Source organism: Protomyctophum bolini, assembly GCF_963924005.1.
Source record: "Protomyctophum bolini genome assembly, chromosome: 16".
Lineage (NCBI taxonomy): Eukaryota > Metazoa > Chordata > Actinopteri > Myctophiformes > Myctophidae > Protomyctophum > Protomyctophum bolini.
Window position 1 is genome coordinate 20,778,128 of NC_137877.1, and position 18,331 is coordinate 20,796,458.

An 18,331-nucleotide genomic window follows, 5' to 3' on the forward strand; every position below is an offset into this window, starting at 1 on the left:
GACTCGCGTAAACTCACTCAGTGGTGCCTCGCTTTATTTCAACCAATCAGAAGTAGGTATGGGCGGTCCTTCATGGCACAACACTGGCGTATCTGGTAATAACGCATTCATGAGCGGTATTCTGTGCCTGTCTTTATTCTGTCCTTTCATTGTGTACAATAATCACAATGTGATTTTTAAATGATTATTTATATTATTTTCTGATGTTTTCTACTAATTTGTTTTGTGGCCCGTGCCTCTCAGCAGAACCATAGAGGGGGAATTATAGCTTTATTGTATAATCAAACAAACAAGACAAGGCAATCCCGCTTTTGGTATCACTGTTCAAAGTCCAAACACATCATACAGTATGGCATCATCAACAGAAAACACTATTTCACAGCAATAACTTGCATTACAATGAAAACACTAGAAAAGTAGTTTGAAAGGAAAAACAAGAATGAATCAGCACTAATGTAGTGCATAAAGACTTTAATAATAATAAATACTAATAAAAAAAACAGCTGTTCATTTACTCAAAGATGTATGGCGTTTCCTACAAAAGTCCAGTATAGAGAAGAAACGTCCTACAAATGAAATGTCCCATTGGTCCAACTTTGAATATCACAATATACTGTGGCTGTTCACCCAAAATATTTTGTCTTGTGTTTAACAAGGGACAAATGACATGATGACCTCTCTGATTCTTGGCACAAAAACTCCATAACCAGCACCTGAGGATCCACATTAGTCTCTGCAACAGCTTCCCCGAGGAGAGTTGATGTTTGGCGGTTTGTATACAGTACTGTTACAGAGTCTTCACACCACAAGCAATTCAGCAATCTGGTCACACGAAATCCATTCGTTTTAAATGACCAGATTAACGTCACGACACATTTGTGTCCTGTTTGTCCGTAAGGAAAGGTTGCCCTCGGCCAGTCTTTTGGGCTATTCTGCTCCATACATTATGTCCCACCTTTCATTGTGGCACCATTGGAACTATAGTTAGCGTTCAGCTAGCTAGCTCAAATGGGCCACCATGTGGTGGGATCTGAAGGGCATTGTGGTCGCTAACATTCTGAAAGCACAGATAAAAGTCTGTAACGACAAGAGTGTCCTAGAGAGGTGTATAGGAGCGCGGTTACATATCCGCATCACCGTCGTAGGCAAGGGTCAAAGGTTTCTGTGGTGGTGTGGACATCTTTGATGTTTTGGGTGGCTTGCTGGAAGAGACAAAAACGAGACAAAAGCAAAGACAACATGAATGACTCTGTGACTGCGTCTCATACTGTACTGTAGAATGACAAATAATTCCATTATCTGATAGCTGCAGCAGACAAAATATCACACTGTCAGTTATCACTTGAAAGGGTTATATTGGTTCCAATAGATGGAAAACAATATCCTCTGCTGTTCTCTCAATGTTTGCCCTATAGCTTATTATTATGCGTTTTATTCGGCAGTGGCTCAGGGGTAGCCACTTGGAAGGTTCCCAGCTCGATCCCAGGCTCCCCCAGAGTTAGTGTCGAAGTGTTCTTGAGGAAGACGCTGAAACCCTAATTGCTCCTGATGCATAGATTGGTGCCTTGCATGGTTGCCTCATCATTTTGTGCATGGGTGATTGTAATGCACAATCTATGTAAAGGGCCTTGGATAAAGGCGCTATACAAAACCAATATGCACCATTAAAACAAATGTTGCATAAATAATGCATCACTCTATTGTCATGCCAGCCATGGTAAGAAACACTTCTAAAATGAAGTCTGCTGATCAAGATAAAGTCATCCGTGCATGTCTCTCTTCCCTTCTAGTTTACTACAACTCCATATACTATATCCTATCTTCAATTAATTAAGAAGACAGCAGCTAGACAGAAACCAAACATATTAATTACTTTTAAGACAGGGCTCGATTGGTCTACCACATACATACAGTATGAGGAGAGAGTACAGCCTCCTTAGGCAGGGCCCTTCTGGTCGTATCAAATTATTATTCTTTTGCACATTTCAATTGCACATTTGACAGTTTTTACTATACGTCATTACAGTTTGTTTGTGTTCTCACCTTTACAGTTTCTTGGCTTGCAATTGTTTTGTCCCTTTATGCAGTGTGCTGTGATTGTAAAGCACCTTGTATTTAGTTTGAAAAAGTGCTCTAGAGTTTATTATCATTTCAAACACTTGTCTTCTTATCACCGGCAAACTTGTGATGTGACAATAAAATTCAGATAATAATTCTATTATTATGGGTTGTAGTTTGGGTGATGGTTGCACACAGTAGGAAAACCTTTGACTTGTTCTATACATACCAGACCAGGAATGATAGTGCAATAATGAATAATATTAAGATGAATCCAACTGCAGTCACGGCATAAACCCACAGCTTCAGTCTTCCGTCTGTGTAATTAGAAAAGCAGGGGGTTATACAAATTGGTTACACGCTCATATTGCTGTAGAGATCTCTGCTGTGAGCGACAAGCGTGATAGGAAAAGCTTCTTTAAGAATGTTCCCCGTGTCCCAACATCCTCTGCATTATGCCCAAAGATCACAGGGTGGGTTGGGGGGATGAGGCCATTGTTTGGAGGTACTCCAACATTCCTCCATTTATTATACGTTTCACAAGATCATAACTTGAGGCCACAAAAAGTTTAAATTTCTTAAAATGTTCTGAAACTTAAAAAAAACATCAGCATATCAGGTGGTTATGCATGTCTGGAAAACATAAGAGAGTGTGTGTGCTGCATGATTTTGTAAGTGATACTCGGTTGCACAAACTACAGTTGGCCACAATATGAATCAGGCTGTACGGTACCTGGGCCGACGGGCCGCAGGCTCCACTCGCTGAAGTAGTCCTGCGCCGGTGGCGGCCGCGGTCTCAACCTGCCGGAGTTGGTCTTCACGTCGGCTTTCTTGTTGTCGGCCCCTGGGGTTCTGGTGCAGTAGTCCAGGAAGCCATGCGTGGTCATCACTTCAGTGTAACCCTTCTCACACCCACACACTCCATTCTGCACAGGGGGGGGGACCTCATTTAGGACCGGCGTGGATCAATGGGCGTGATCATTACTTTCCCATAGCCACAAAACGCTGTCGATACAGTGTGTCTGTGATGTATGGGGAGCCACTCCTTCACGGAGATTGTACTGTTTTAAGAGACACTTTTGATTTATCTGAAAGCCAAGGCCTTTTAAAAAGTGCTCAGCTCAGTGGCTGGGGAACACACCGATGCACATCACTTACATCGTTTGATTCCTGCTGGGACCCGGAACGGTAGCAAATGTATGAACTAATGGGACCATAATGTGCTCTGTGTAAAACATCAACCAAACGACGTACCAATCCATAACTCCATTTCATCATGCACCATGGTGTGTTATTACACTGTTGTTTCATTCCCCCAGCCCATCTTACTTCTAGTAAACACCATAAACAACTAAATCAAAACAGAGAGGGATTGTGTTTCACATGCTGCTAAAATGACATTTGAAGATCTTTGAAGCCCTTAAACCCTATATATACTCCATTGACTGGGGTCCCCCTAGGGTCTAACCTTGGCCCACTCCTTTTTCCTCCACCAAATCTATTCCCCTGAAAATAGCTGAGCTACAAGCTCGATCTGCTATTGTCACTGAATGTTTGTCAATAATGACATGCCCAGAATACGGATGCTAGAGTTCAATTGGTTAAATATACCCAGGAGAAATCAAGTATAGTGTATTTTAATTGCAGTTACACAGGGGGCACTGTAAGGGGCAGTACACGTTCATGTTTTAGCCAAGCATGTTGGTCACTTCTTCGCAGTCCAATCCACTGCACATTTCAACCATTAATTGTGCTGTTTAGGAGCCAGAGTCAGTGGCTTGGTCATGTGTCATATTGCTTTCAAACAAAACACCATCAGATGAACAGAAAAAAGACTTGGTATAATATTAAACGGAACATCTGCAGTAGCTGCGGGCCGCAGGCACCATCTGTCAGTTCAGGTTATACGGTATTTTGAGGATACAGTTTGGATAACAACCAAAATTTCAAACGTGGACATAATTAATAAATAATATAAATAAACAGTTTCTGAAAGTCGAAAACAGTCAAAAGCAGCCGGTATACAAGGTCACACCTCGTCACATGCACTGTGACTCGATGCGAGCTTGCATATCGTCTGTTTTCGATATGCAACACGATGTGCAGCCAAGTACTGTATAACTAAGGCTTAAGTGCTTCCCCGTGGTCAGGCTCTTACCGGTGTGCAGTGGGAGAAGGGTTTAGTGCACGGTGGAAGGCAATGTCTGACTGTGGTCGGCCTGTTCTGTGGGAAGCAGCCCCCTGACAACACACACACACACACACACACACACACACACACACACACACACACACACACACACACACACACACACACACACACACACACACACACACACACACACACACACACACACACACACACACACACACACACACACACACACACACACACACACACACACACACACACACACAAACAAAGGTTTCATACCACTTGTACCTTTAAGCCATTGATCACCAAAACAAATGCGGTGTCGCGCTTGATTAATGGACTCGCATGCCTATCGGGCTCTCTGATCAATTTGCGAACATTGTAATCCCAACGTGGAAAATTGCATGTCAAAATATTAAAGAGTAATGCCCCCAGGGGCACTCGGCTCCTGTGAGAGCGGGAGAGATTACGCCGACTGATGCCTGATTTATGCTCCGTTGTACGAAGACATCGCAAAACCAAAAGAAGAAAAGAATAGCAGATCTATAAGCTCACAGTGTGTCATGGATGTGACTCGTTGGGAGCTATTCTCAGTCATGTAGAGAAGGCTGTATTTGCCAAAGACACTTCATTGCGGTGATAATTTACCTGATATTTACAGCACAACTTCTCCCATCCCACTCCGCAACTACCTCTGTCCCGTTTCTCCATTTCGCTTCATTTACCCCAAATACAAATGTGTCATTATATATATATATATATATATATATATATATATATATATATATATATATATATATATATATATATATATATATGGATTGAAAGCCTCTCGGCAGAGACTCTGGCTCATTGATTATTTATGGGGGAGGGGCTGGGGGACTGGGGTGGGGGGGATCAATGGATGCTGCGGCCAGAAATGGGCAAATCAAATGAGAAGGTGGTAAAACTACGTCACTGTAGCAGAGTTATCATTCCTCTACCCCTCCCTATCCCTCCAACTCTGTATGTGGTCCGTGTGCGTATATGCACTCCGAGACAGAGCCAGAGAAAGAAAGAGACAAACAGAGAGAGAGAGAGAGAATCTACATAAAACTAATCAATTATAATAAATAATATTCTATTAAATTAAATTGATAATCCATTTTCTAAAATACCACAAATGGCAGATCTACAAGCTCACAAAGTGCACCTAGCGACGCATTGAGGGCTTAAAGCTGCACTATGTAGCTTTCTTCTTCTACTCCGGATTTGAACCTGGTTTCCTGCCCAAGTGCTAACAATTTTACCATTGAGCTAATAGAGCCTGCCCGTTTATATTGTGTTTAGTTTCCATGATGGCCGCAGCACCAGTAGGGGGTGAGGCGGAGGTGAGCGGGTGGGGTTGACATATGTCCTTACTGGGCTGCGTTCACACATCCAAGACACCTGTCTTGTGTCTGTGTTTAATGGCCGCTCCAATGCATTTCCAATGGAAGCCCATATGTTTTGACCAAACATTTTGTTTGATGGGGGCAGAACACATCCATCAAAGCTGTGTTCAGACACAAGTCAGGTGTCAGACACAAGGCAAGTGTCTTGAATGCAGCCCATGCAGTAAGTGCATATGTCGACCCCACCTGCTCACCTCCGTCCCACCCCATCCTGGTGCTGTGGCCATCTTGGATCCTAAACACAATATAAACAGTGGGAGAGGGGTGGGGCCGAGAAAGGCCCTTATTGAATCTTGACCATCAGGTCAAAAGTCGTATCCTGTGTCTAAAGGTGAGCCATGACCTTTGACACAATCTAAATGTCTCAATGCAGGGAGACCACTCCATATCCAAATGCTATAACTTATATTGTATTTGCATACTCTACCATACAGATTGGACATTTTTTATTCATTTTATTCATGAAACAGTTACTGTACATAGTGCCGCTTTAAGTGGTTAATTAGACTACTTGATTTAGCTGATCTGATGCTTTCATAATTTAACCAATTAAATAGATGCGTATTTATAAAAACATTATGGAGTTCAGGGGTTCCTGTTTATGATGATCATGTACTGTATACTGTAGGATGTACAGTAATAAGTGTATGAGTCTGCAAATGGTCATGTCATTTTTTTTTTTATATATATTTTTTATCCCACGATTTTGTAACCCTTGTAACCAAGGGCCAATCATCTACTGTGATCCTGGGCTCTACACACCCTCCGCCAACCTGGGGAGAGCAATGGACTTAACTCGTGCTCCCTTCATGCCTGAGTGTCCAAGTTGCGCCTTTACACCTGACAGGGGGGAGTTTCCCTGGTTGGACGTAGCGCGTGGAAGGAACACGTTATTCCAACCAGTTCCTTTCCCAACCATCAGGCGCCCCGGCTGGCCAGGGGGAGGCAGTTTAGAGACCAGGATTACTGCATATTTTTGTGAGGGTACCTACCCTAGGGGACACGGGGAGAACATGCAAACTCCACACAGAAAGGCCCTTTCGCCAACCCCGCCTTCGGGTATGGGCACTGATGACGCGGAGGAGGAAACACGCCGCCAGCACCCACAGTGCCCCGAGCGGGAATCGAACCCAGGACCTTCTAGCTGTGAGGCGACAGCACTACCAACTGTGCCACCGTGCCCCCCAAATGGTCATGTCTGATTGAAGTATAAGAGCTTGTGACTAGATAATAACATTGGATCCATTAGGACAGAGGTTCTGTTTTACATTCTGTGAAAAGTAACAGTTTAGGACAAACAAGGCTTCCACGTGACAGCAACGATAGGCTACACAGTAGTATACAACGCCCGCCCTCCCCAAACAACACACACACACACACACACACACACACACACACACACACACACACTTTCCGCCGCCTCACCTGTGACATTGACACCATCCGAGCGTTGACACCACACCACTCTTTCATTGTCAGTCCATCCGCCCATCCTCCACTGGTAGCTGTGGCATTTCCCCCCTGGATAACAACATGCAACCGAGGCAAGCAGAGCTCATTAGGAGCTGGTGCTGGGCACCCAGGCGTGACTTCAGGCTTTCCTGAGCATTAGCCACCACCACCTCTCTCGCACATTATGAGGGAAAAAAGGCAAGATTCTGGATTGTGGTGAAACTAAAGGAGCTCATTTTCCGCTGAGCAGCAAAGCAGGACGCTGCTATTACGAGACAAAGGCATTCTGCGGGAAACAAGATGAGAGCAAACGGGTAGAAATGCACCAAGGGAGAGATTATATATATATATATATATATATATATATATATATATATATATATATTTCTTTTTTTCTCCCTTTTTTATAAAAAATGAGATCTCACTTTCCCTGGTGGGCAGCTAAGAGGGGGAGATTTATTTTCAGCAGGACAATGGTCAGAGACACTTTGAGCCTGTTTTCTTCAGATAAAAAGGATTCCACTGTTTTATATTCTTGAATGTATAGGGGGATATATCTATGCCCTTCATGGCTTTTCCTGGCTTGCACCATGCAATCCCTCGTTTTGTCCCTGTGTCTTGTGTGTCAGTCAATAAATATGGACTTTACAGTAGATACAGTATACTACTGTAAGTGTAAGTGATCAACCACTTTCAGCCTGGCGTCCCTATTTTTGGCCAGCTATTATAGATAGCTATTATAGCAGTAAATAAAGCTACACTATTGTTTTGGGTAAATACAGTAACATGTTATTTTTACCGGCCATATGCATGGCAGAGTTAGAGTATGTTAATCCTACTAAAACTATTTCTGAGGAAATGGAGGTTCAGTAATAGGGAACATATTGTCTAAATGAAAGAATATTGACTTTGTAAAATCTTGTCAATGTCTTGTAAATGTCTTGGTTCTTGTTGTGTTATGTGTGTGGACCCCAGGAAAATGAACTGCTGTTACGCAACAGCTAATGGGGATCCTAATAAACTCAATAATCAAAACTTTAATAGATCAAATAATCACTAAGACAATTCCTAGTTCAAAGTCATAGTTCCTATAGAGAGCTGGGATTGTCCTCAGTACCTTTGCAGGGCTGGGTCTCAAAGACCTGCTGTGGGCAGCCGTCCTGGTTCTCCAGAACCTGGATGACCACAGCCCTGGAGCGTGCCTGGCGACCCGTGCTCTCAAAGCTGCGTCCCTCCAGACAGGTGAGCTGACACGAGCTCCAAAAGGACCACTCTGTCAAATGACAGTCTCCTGAAAGAAACAGCATCTCTGATAGGTCAGGCATGGATTCATACTTGGACAAATCAATAACAATTGCATTTTACTTGGAGACATTCTGCAAAATCCCTCACCCGGAAATTCAACCCTAAAACACTTTAACCACTTAAGCCCTATATTCAAGCTCACAACACATTGTGACGTGACACATTGTGAGCTATAATGATTTTGTGTAATTTATGACATTGAGTTACATTTTATAACTTCTGCGTTTGGATAAAAGAAAATGTGAGTATGCACATGCATCACTTTTCCATTGGGAAACAAAAACATTGGTTAAAACATTGAGCAGCATGGAGCATTGGAGTTTGGAAGTGTACATTCATGGAAATCACTCAACAGTCCTGCGTACCTCCTGTTTCTAAATGAAACATAATGCAGGAGGCTGCAGGACGTTGAGTGCTTCCAAATTCAAATGGCTTTATTGGCATGAGAAAACGTGGCCAAAAAAATGTGGAACTATACAAACAAAATGTATGAAAAATTGAAAGTCAGAATATCAAATAGATATACTGTAGTTCTATGTAGCGAGGTCACTCGATGCAGATCACACTCTCACACACAATGATTAGTAGTCTTTGAGGTGGTTGTGTCCCATTTGATATTGTTCTCCTATCACAGCAGCTCATGAATCTTGCTGCTGTGTGTTACGGCCGCAGGCCTAGACTCGGTGAGTCGTTACACTGTGTTTGCACATTGTTGTACTTCGCCCAGCAGATATGGGAGATTTTTTGTCATTAGTCATGCTTCCAATCTCTGACACTTGGAAAAATAATCATCTGCATGGAATTTCTTGATAGAAAGTAGCTCATAACAAGTCTATGGTGGATTTTTATGAAACAAACTTTGCTGATAGAAAGGGCTCTCAAGCTTGCTGTACAGCTGCAATGTTGGTGAGTTTAACGTTGTTTAATACAATCAGATCAAACCTTTCTGTTTGAATGTGTGTGCTGTCAAGGCCAGAAAGTTGTTTTTTTGCCACTCAGTATGTCCTGGAACGATGATTTCAAGTGTATAGCCTATTACGGTAATATGTTTTCACCGTCATTGAAACATTTCATGTCCATAATGAGTCAAATCGCCCACTACGCTGATTTGTTTATCTTTGGAATACAGTAGCGACCTCTAGTGGCAGTAATATCAGACTTTACCAAGTGATAACTGCTGGAACGTGTGTTTGTGATGGTGTGTAGTGGAAGGGTATTCCAGGGTGGAAATGCTCTGCCGGAAGGCAGTTTATCTTTTCCACGCATAGCCAGGTTGATGGACTGTCATGGACACAACTGCAGCCCCCTCATACATACTTCATAGAAGGACAATATCTGTCACCAGACAGGTTACAACGGGTTTACATAGGAAGGGGTCCTGTCTGATAAAATATACCAAACAGTGTTTTAAACAGAGAGGCTGTCAGAACTTTCCGTAAAACATCCGGGACAACAATCCACATACTCTTCTCCCTTTTGTCTCACAAACTGTGGAACGAACTCAACTCCTCATTGCAATTAGATCTGCAGACTCACTCCAAATCTTCCACCACAATCTGAAGACAAAGACTATATACAGACAGATGCCAGGTTCAATTGCTGACCTGTGATCTGATAGTTTGTATAGTTTCAATGTGCAGGTTATAATTTGTATATTGCACTGTTTAGATTGATGACAGATTCTTTGTTTACCTATGATCCTATATGACTATTTCTATGCATTCGATGTATTACCTTGCTTACTGTAAATCACTCTGGATTGAGTGTCTGCAGTGCTAAATGCCTAAATTGCAAATTGTAAAGTGAAATACCCCTTTAAATAAATTGGGACTGTTACAGAACAATTGTATTGGTGCCCCAGCTAGAGCCTGGGTCACTTAAATATTATTGAACGCCACTTCGACCCGCATCTCAGCAGATAATGTACCAAACACCAAGGAAAATTACTCGAGACAGGCTGAGAGGGATTCAAAAACAATACACCAATCCATACTTTAAATGATAGACTACAACCTATAAAGACTTTAGAGTTGTACTTAGTTGCGCACGGGTGTCACGCACTGAAAATAGCTTACACTAAAGATCGGCTATATAAATCAAACATAACTCACACACTGTGAATGCAAAAGGCAATAGTGAACATTATATCTCCTCTAAAGGAAAGGAAAGGTTTGATTTCTGCCTCCGGTAGCGACACACAATCTACTCTGCATGTCTCCAAATAACATATAACGGCTTCCTTTGCTGAAGGTCGAATATCAATTTCTCCAGTAATCCTGGATGAGGACATCTCACAGTGATAATTCCACCCACTGCCAAGTCTCCTTAGCCAGCACGTCGCTTTGATTCTGTGCCCTGACCGGCCATTAGCGACAATCTGTGGACTGAAGCAGCTCATTATCTTTCATCTTCCACAGCGTTCTGTCCCCACCGCACTGCTGGGGGGCTGTTGAAACGCACGCACACACACAACACACCCACACACCCACACCCCCACACACACACACACACACACACCTGCATAGCCAGCCACACAGCACATTTTGAAACACCCACACATGCTCACAGCGGCACACACTTGCCTCATCGCACTCGCACACACATTTGGCCACTGTAATCACACCCTCCTGCTCCACAGTCAAGGCACACAGCAAAGGCTGCTTGAATGATGAATGGCACCCATGATCAGAGGCTAGAGAGAGAGAGGGAGAGAGAGAGAGAGAGGGAGAGAGAGAGAGAGAGAGAGAGAGAGAGAGAGAGAGAGAGAGAGAGAGAGAGAGAGAGTGACCAGCACACACCCGATCCCTCATGGTTAAAAGGCTTGAAACAACGTCTGTCCCTAAGAGCAACGCCAATGAAACTCGCAGGAATTTATTCTTTTAGTTGATAAAGGATAATGATGTTGGGTTTTTCCCTTCCTCTTTAAGCACTTAATTGAACGCTATAGCGCTCCTATTCTGGGCGTGTCATAATAATAGGTGAACATTTGGCTAAAATAGACGATCTACAAGCTCACAACACTATCATTGTGACTGTGTGACCCACTGTGAGCTCGACAGCTCGTTGATAGGTTTAGTTTTTTGCCTTTTTTGGCTGAGAGATGTGGTGTAAACACTAGAGAGCAGTCGTACCCAAACGTTTTTTAGCCCGCGACCCAAACCAGTGAAAATAGCAGATATGCAAGCTCACAATGTATTGCATTGTGTTGCACTTATGTGAGCTTGTAGATCTGCTCTCTTCACCACTTCTTTTCCTCTTCTAATTTATGGGATTTATTCAACAGAGGCGTCCCTGCACAGGGATGAATGTCAACATAAACAGTGGAACTAAACCAAAATACAGCCAGAGGGATGTGTCTTCCTGCAGGGAAACACACCTTAAATAGTTTGTATAGTATATAAATATAATATGCTAAAGGTTACACAGTGTATCATTAAATGTGATATTTTATTGTTTATGTTTTGAAATAATAACAATTAAAAACTAAATGCAGGAAAAATGAAGGGATATTATTTGCAATCCATAAAAATTGGTACGCAACCCAAATGGGTCCCGACGCACTGTTTGGGAAACAGTGGTGTAGAGGGAGGACATTAGGGGGCCATGGATAGATCCCATGACCCCAGTCAACTACCTATATTATAGGGAAGTGGTTAAAGAATGGCTTGCGTAAACTGCCATTCTTGGACAGTGGGTAAAGTAAGCTTAAGCTTAAGACACAGCTTAAGACACACGGACACAGGGACGCACGTGCACACACACGCACGCACACACGCACACGCGTGCACACACACACACACACACACACACACACACACACACACACACACACACACACACACACACACACACACACACACACACACACACAGGATGTGTTCTCCTTACCGGGACAGGGGACGAAGCAGGGTCGTTCTAGCTCTTGTTGGCTCTGCCGGCTCAGTCTGTCTCCACACAGCTCATCCTCCACCAGCTTGAGGACGGCCGTGTCCGGCGAGTCCCCCCAGTGGGCCACACAGGACAGGCTCCTCCTCCGAAGACCCTCACCACATTCCGCTTCCTATGTACACGCACACACGCACGCACACGCACACACACACGCGCACACACGCACACACACACGCACACACACACACACACACATATTTCTGTGAGACAACAGTACGAAAGGTCTCCCGACCACAGATAAACTCTATCCATTAGACATTTGCTGAAGACCATTTTAAATATTTCAGAATGTACTGTTTCAGAGCCAAGATTGAATTAAATTCAATTATATAAAATTCAGTGTATATAAAGATAAGGATTTTTTTTAAAGCTAAAGGTGGGTATTATTCAGCTTAATGCAGTTTACGTCCACAATGATGAATATTATATAACTTTCTTAAAGGAGGAAGGGGGTCCTTTGGGCCTCTGAAGCTCTCTATGCTATTAAAGTTATCCAATAAAGGGGAAAACAAAGACACATACGCACTTAAATGTGACATTCACAATGAATAAGTCTGAACTGCGTGACAACAGAGCCGAGCTTGGGCCTTTGTTAATGTGCTGGCCAGAGGGGAATGGAGTCAATGGACTCAGGGGAGTAACAATGGAGCTGAAAAAAAATCAATTAAAACCCTTTTCAGAAGCAAGGTGGGGAGATGAGATGAACATGATAGAAAAGGGTGTTTCGCTGGTGCTTCAGCTGCAAATTAAACAGTGTTTCATTAACAGATTGCACTACGTATGTACCGCATCCTTACATAAAGATATTCAGCATTTTCACACCCTTTGAAATTGCTCTCCTATGTGAAGTTTGTGATCGCTACTGTAGGAAATGGTTTACTAAAGAAAAAGACAAGGAATAGGGTAATGTAGAATATACTATATGCTAGGCTGTTTTAACACATTAAGTAATTTATGCCTTAATCCAAGGATAACACAACAATAACTGCAAGAGAACATCTGCTAAAAAGCCACTCTCCTTCCTTCTCACCTCCTGCTGTTTTGTATGCTGCAATGCAAACATGTGAAAGTAATTTATGTTGTATACAACTGTATGTTTGAGTCACCACTTTACTTTAGGCAAAGCAGATCAAAACAGCGAAGGTATAATAAGAATACAAATAAGTAGCTTAGTTTTAATCCAATTACACTCATTAGACAACAGAGGTTGACTGCCAAATAATTTCAATTAATCACACTGCTTGGTATGCGCCCAAAACGGCAAGCAGGATCATCAGCTTGCCTGGCTTCAAGACAAGGTGAAGTCCTTTGTAATTATGCTGTAAAATGAGATGCAGGTAGGCCATGTCAGAGGGCCCACAATAAAATTATGATTGCCAGTGGCTGACCACCAGATCATTCTGCCACAGACCTGTGTGTTTGTGTGAATACCGTATGCTTTATTTCACTGGTTCTTAACTTTGGGGACCGGGACCACTGGAGGTCATTGGATCTTTAAGGGTCTTTAACTCTGAGAGTGTATAATGCTCCATTTGTACACACTCAGAGTTATATAGACTGAACAGACTGTAAAGTATTTAATGTTAATAGTGTGCACTGTGCATGTACATTGTGTGTGCATGCATCACAGTGTGATGCAATAAAATTGAGATCTTGGGGTAACGGACACAGGTGAACTCTAGAGCAACATTACTATGGATGTTTACTATAAATATTGTATAGCATGGCTGTTGTGTATATGGACATATACTATGTATGCAAATGTATTCACTGCAATATACATCAAGGTGTGCATATTGGAAACGGCTTGTGCTGAAATTGTCCCTGGCGTCAGGTCAATCGCAAAAAGTGATTCAATTTATTTTTAAACGGTATATTTGAATATTGGCTTGTTTGTTCCCATGCAACATCTCTCTCCTATCAGAAATGTGTGTGCATCGGATAGCCTGCAGGTTAGGAGGATTGCTCTCAGGTTCTCCTTAAAGGTAATATATAGGTAACATTCAGCCTATTTTTGAGCCCCTCCTATATTCAGCTATAGCTATTATATATAGCTATTAAAAGCCATTGACAATGATTGGAGAATTTACGTTATATGTAGACGAGCAAATCGGCTATTATGTCATAACACAAACATTAAATGCTATTGACAATGAATGGAGAATTTATGTCATACAGTATATATCTGAGCAATTCGGTATGGAGAATTTACTTCATGTCTGAGCAAATCGACATGTTACATCATGCTGATGCACAATGATTAGAGCACCCCTCACTTCACATGGGTGTGATTTAAAAGACATATAAGTTACCTGTATATAAATATTTAGTAACTTGGACACCAGGGTAAACATCAAACCTAGAGTCTGTCAAGAAATAATAGCAAAAATAGCAGATGTACAAGGCAAGCTATAGTAGAGCTATCAGACCTGTTAATTTAAATAGCTAACATATACATGGATAAAGTGGTTAAAATGATTGTGATGCTACACATATTACCTATTTTTTACTATAGATATTACCTAATTTTTACTGGGCACCCCCTGCAATCCTCCCGAGGACCCCTGGGGGTCTCGGGACCCCACTTTGAGAACCACTGTCTTAGAGAAGGGAGGGACATGTTAGCTGAGGTACAACTCTGAGAACCCATCGGCAAAAGAAAGGAAAAACTCTGGAAGCTCAGAATCTGTTCTTGAGAGATTGGCTGAGGTACATACAGTCCAGTGTGGAAACGGGTACAGGAGTGGACGCTCATGAAGGCTCAAAAGCTCAGAATGGGGAGACATGAACACTGTGTCGTGACATGCTGGGCCACAGTCAGCTGTCGTATAGCTGTAGACCAGTAGTAGCTGCCCTGTTGAGTGGTCAGATGGCTGGGCTGTGCACATTTTCAGGGGGTTTTATTTTATTTTAAACCGGCTCGGATTAATGGAATTTAATATACTTTAAGTATAAAGAAAACTCAAAAAATCACACTTGTGTGAAGTGAGGGGCGCTCTTATCGTCATACATCATCATACATCACATTCTGTGCTCAGCCAATCAAATCATCTCAAATGTGGTGCACACAAACACACAAAGCTGGGCATAGGCATTCCGTGCTCAGCCAATCAAATCATCTCAAATGTTGTACACACAAACACACAAAGCTCAGCATACGAGCACCCCTCAAAAATAGTACCATAACATTTTCTTTTACACATCAGTGGTCCCCAGCCCACATATTTTAATGACTGAAGTCTCTATATACGTAAGACCCATGATCCACAAGCCAAGAGCCACACCGTGGATGATCCCAAGATCCACATAATTCGATTTTTCATTTAGCCTTTATTTAATCAGGAGAAAAAGCCACATTGAGATATAATCTCGTTTTTCAAGGGAGACCTGGCCAAGAAAGGCAGCAGGCAGAGCACGCAGCATTCAAATGACTGAAGATTACTCAGGCTTGGATAAGAAACTGGGCACTCCTTGGTGAGTTGACAGGCCATCACTACAAGGTGTGCCTTTTAAAGACAGCTGTCACAGTCACTGAAAGAAGCTCTACTAAACACCTGCAACAAAATGATTCATAAACACTTAAACCCTCTATTCTTTAGTAAAAAACAGACTTAAACCAAAATCGTTTGGCTTCAAATAGCGGATAGTCTATTTTTGACAATTGTTCCCCCAAAAGAATAGAGGGGTTCAAGCTGGTGTATAACTAGAGCCTGACCGATGCCATATTGTTTTGTCCAATGACGATCCCTAAACCTAAAAACTAACACAATAGCATTGTGATAGATTAAAAATATGAATTCAACATTATGTTAAAAAACACAATATAATGAAACTGCATAAGGCAAATCTATCTATCTATCCATCTATCCATCCATCCATCCATCCATCCAACATTATTTTATTTGTTTACTTTTGCTGCACCAAAATAGGGACACTAGGTTGAAAGCGGTTAAAATCATAGCTGCACATGAAAGAAGACCCATTTCTCAGTTGTCAAGAGGTTTAAAAGTCAACGTGACAGCCCAGAATAAATATATTGCACTGTTATTTTCTAAAAAGAGAGAGAGAGAGAGAGAGAGAGAGAGAGAGAGAGAGAGAGAGAGAGAGAGAGAGAGAGAGAGAGAGAGAGAGAGAGAGAGAGAGAGAGAGAGAGAGAGAGAGAGAGAGAGAGAGAGAGAGAGAGAAAGACAATCAAAGTAGGTATCACTGGACTTCAATATAAAATGAAGCCAAAAAGGTCCTGCAGAAAGACAGCATGACATCATACAGTATTTCACATCTGTTGGTGTCTATTGCAGCAGCAAGAAAAAAATGTTTACAAAACCGTCTTCTGTGGTGTCACGCCCTTCAGTGTGAGAGTTGGCAACGCGAACTAACTGCCAGTCCATTAAAGTCAGGTTGGTGGCTGCTGGTGGCAATGCTCAACGAGGCAACAAGGTGGTCATCTGTCACTGTTGTTCGGCACTTTGACTTGAAAGCTTTTGTGTGAGAAAACAGACTGACTGACAGAGGTAGGCCTACAGTACATTGATCCAAACATCACAGTTAGGTAAAGCAGATTCAGTGGTTCCCAAATGTTTTAGCTCGATACCCAAAAGAAAGATTTGACTGAACCCAAACTAGTGAAAATAGCATCAGGACAGTCTGTCCTGATGAGGGTCAGGTTATAAAGAGTATATATGCGCGTGACATCATCATTAAACCAGGAAGTTACGCGGGAACTCCTACTGAGTGCCAAAAAACTACTTTCTGGCCTTGACAGCCCATACATCCAAACAGAGTCCAATATGATTGCATTAAATACGTTAAATGACGTTAAACTCACTTTGCCACTCAATTTGCCACTCGATTTGCCAATCGATTTGCCATTCACTTTATGCATGTGCATACCCTCTATATGAAACGTCGATTTAAGTTCCAGACAGTGTGTGGGACCTCTTTCATTCCTTCAGATGCTCAGATAGTCTTTTTCCAGCAGCTTCCAGAACCCTCCCAACTCCATGGGGTCTGCAATGGCTTTCAACAACATCAATGTTACACTGTCACTGCAGTCATCATCATTTCAATATCAGAGACAGATGTCCCATGCCAAACAAGTCATTACCTGCAATAACTTTGATTATGCTCCACATCCATAATTTGTCTATATGGGTAATTACCGGTAATAATGCATAACACCACAAGCTCAAGTGTTGCAAAGTCAGCAAACCAGCCAATAAAATAATAAGAACGGATTTGTCACTGTACATTTGCACATACTGCATTCAACCCATATTAACTAACATCGAGTGGCAAAGTGAGTGGCATAGTGAGTTTAACGTTGTTTTAATGCAATCAGACTTTATGTTTGCATGTATGGGCTGTTTTGTGACATTCCTGCATAACCTCCGGGTATGATGATGATGTCACGTACACACCCTCTATTAGGAGCAAGTGCCATTAGTATGGCAGCTGGGGGTTAAGGGTCTTGCTCAGGGGCACTTAGACACTTGGACTGGGCGGACCAGCGGGTGAACCGGTGATTAGCAGGCGGCCTCACTACCCGCTGTGCTGACTGTCCATCTGCCTTGTCACGCTAGCCTGGCATTGCCAGACTGATCACGTGGGCTCACTCACAAGTTGCTCTGCGGGAGGAATTTGAGAGTCAGTACATGATCAGTCTGGCAATGCCAGGCTATATTTTCACGCAAGTTCTGACTGCAAGTGCGGAGAGCAGTGCAGGTAATTTAACAGTTCATTTTTAGCTTGACTTTGAATGAATTGACTATTAGGGAACAGTCACCGTTCCGTTTGTTTTAATACAGCACAAACATAAATCATACACGCATTCAATGATACTATACGAAAACAATTCACACACAATTCAATGTGTGTGTAGGCCTATCCCACATCCCTTGCAGCTACAAATTCAGTTCATTCGGCATTTTTGTCAGGTCTCTGAGGAAAGTCAAATTCATCAGCCACTGTCATCCAAATGTTC

The 18,331-nt window shown here is 42.4% G+C and overlaps 1 protein-coding gene across 1 annotated transcript in view; it reads right to left on the minus strand.

Moving 5' to 3' along the window:
* Window positions 1-580: 580 nt before the first annotated feature.
* The window catches only part of thsd7ba (thrombospondin, type I, domain containing 7Ba), a 235,165-nt gene continuing 217,414 nt past the window's right edge, over window positions 581-18,331 (minus strand). Inside the window, exons 23-29 of the mRNA XM_080786436.1 lie at window positions 12,292-12,463; window positions 8,216-8,389; window positions 7,072-7,167; window positions 4,217-4,299; window positions 2,792-2,984; window positions 2,288-2,375; window positions 581-1,202 (exon numbers count right to left, since the gene is read on the minus strand). Of these exons, the coding sequence (XP_080642562.1) occupies window positions 1,121-1,202; window positions 2,288-2,375; window positions 2,792-2,984; window positions 4,217-4,299; window positions 7,072-7,167; window positions 8,216-8,389; window positions 12,292-12,463 (888 nt within the window). The 3' untranslated portion in view covers window positions 581-1,120. The remainder of the gene's footprint in view (window positions 1,203-2,287; window positions 2,376-2,791; window positions 2,985-4,216; window positions 4,300-7,071; window positions 7,168-8,215; window positions 8,390-12,291; window positions 12,464-18,331) is intronic.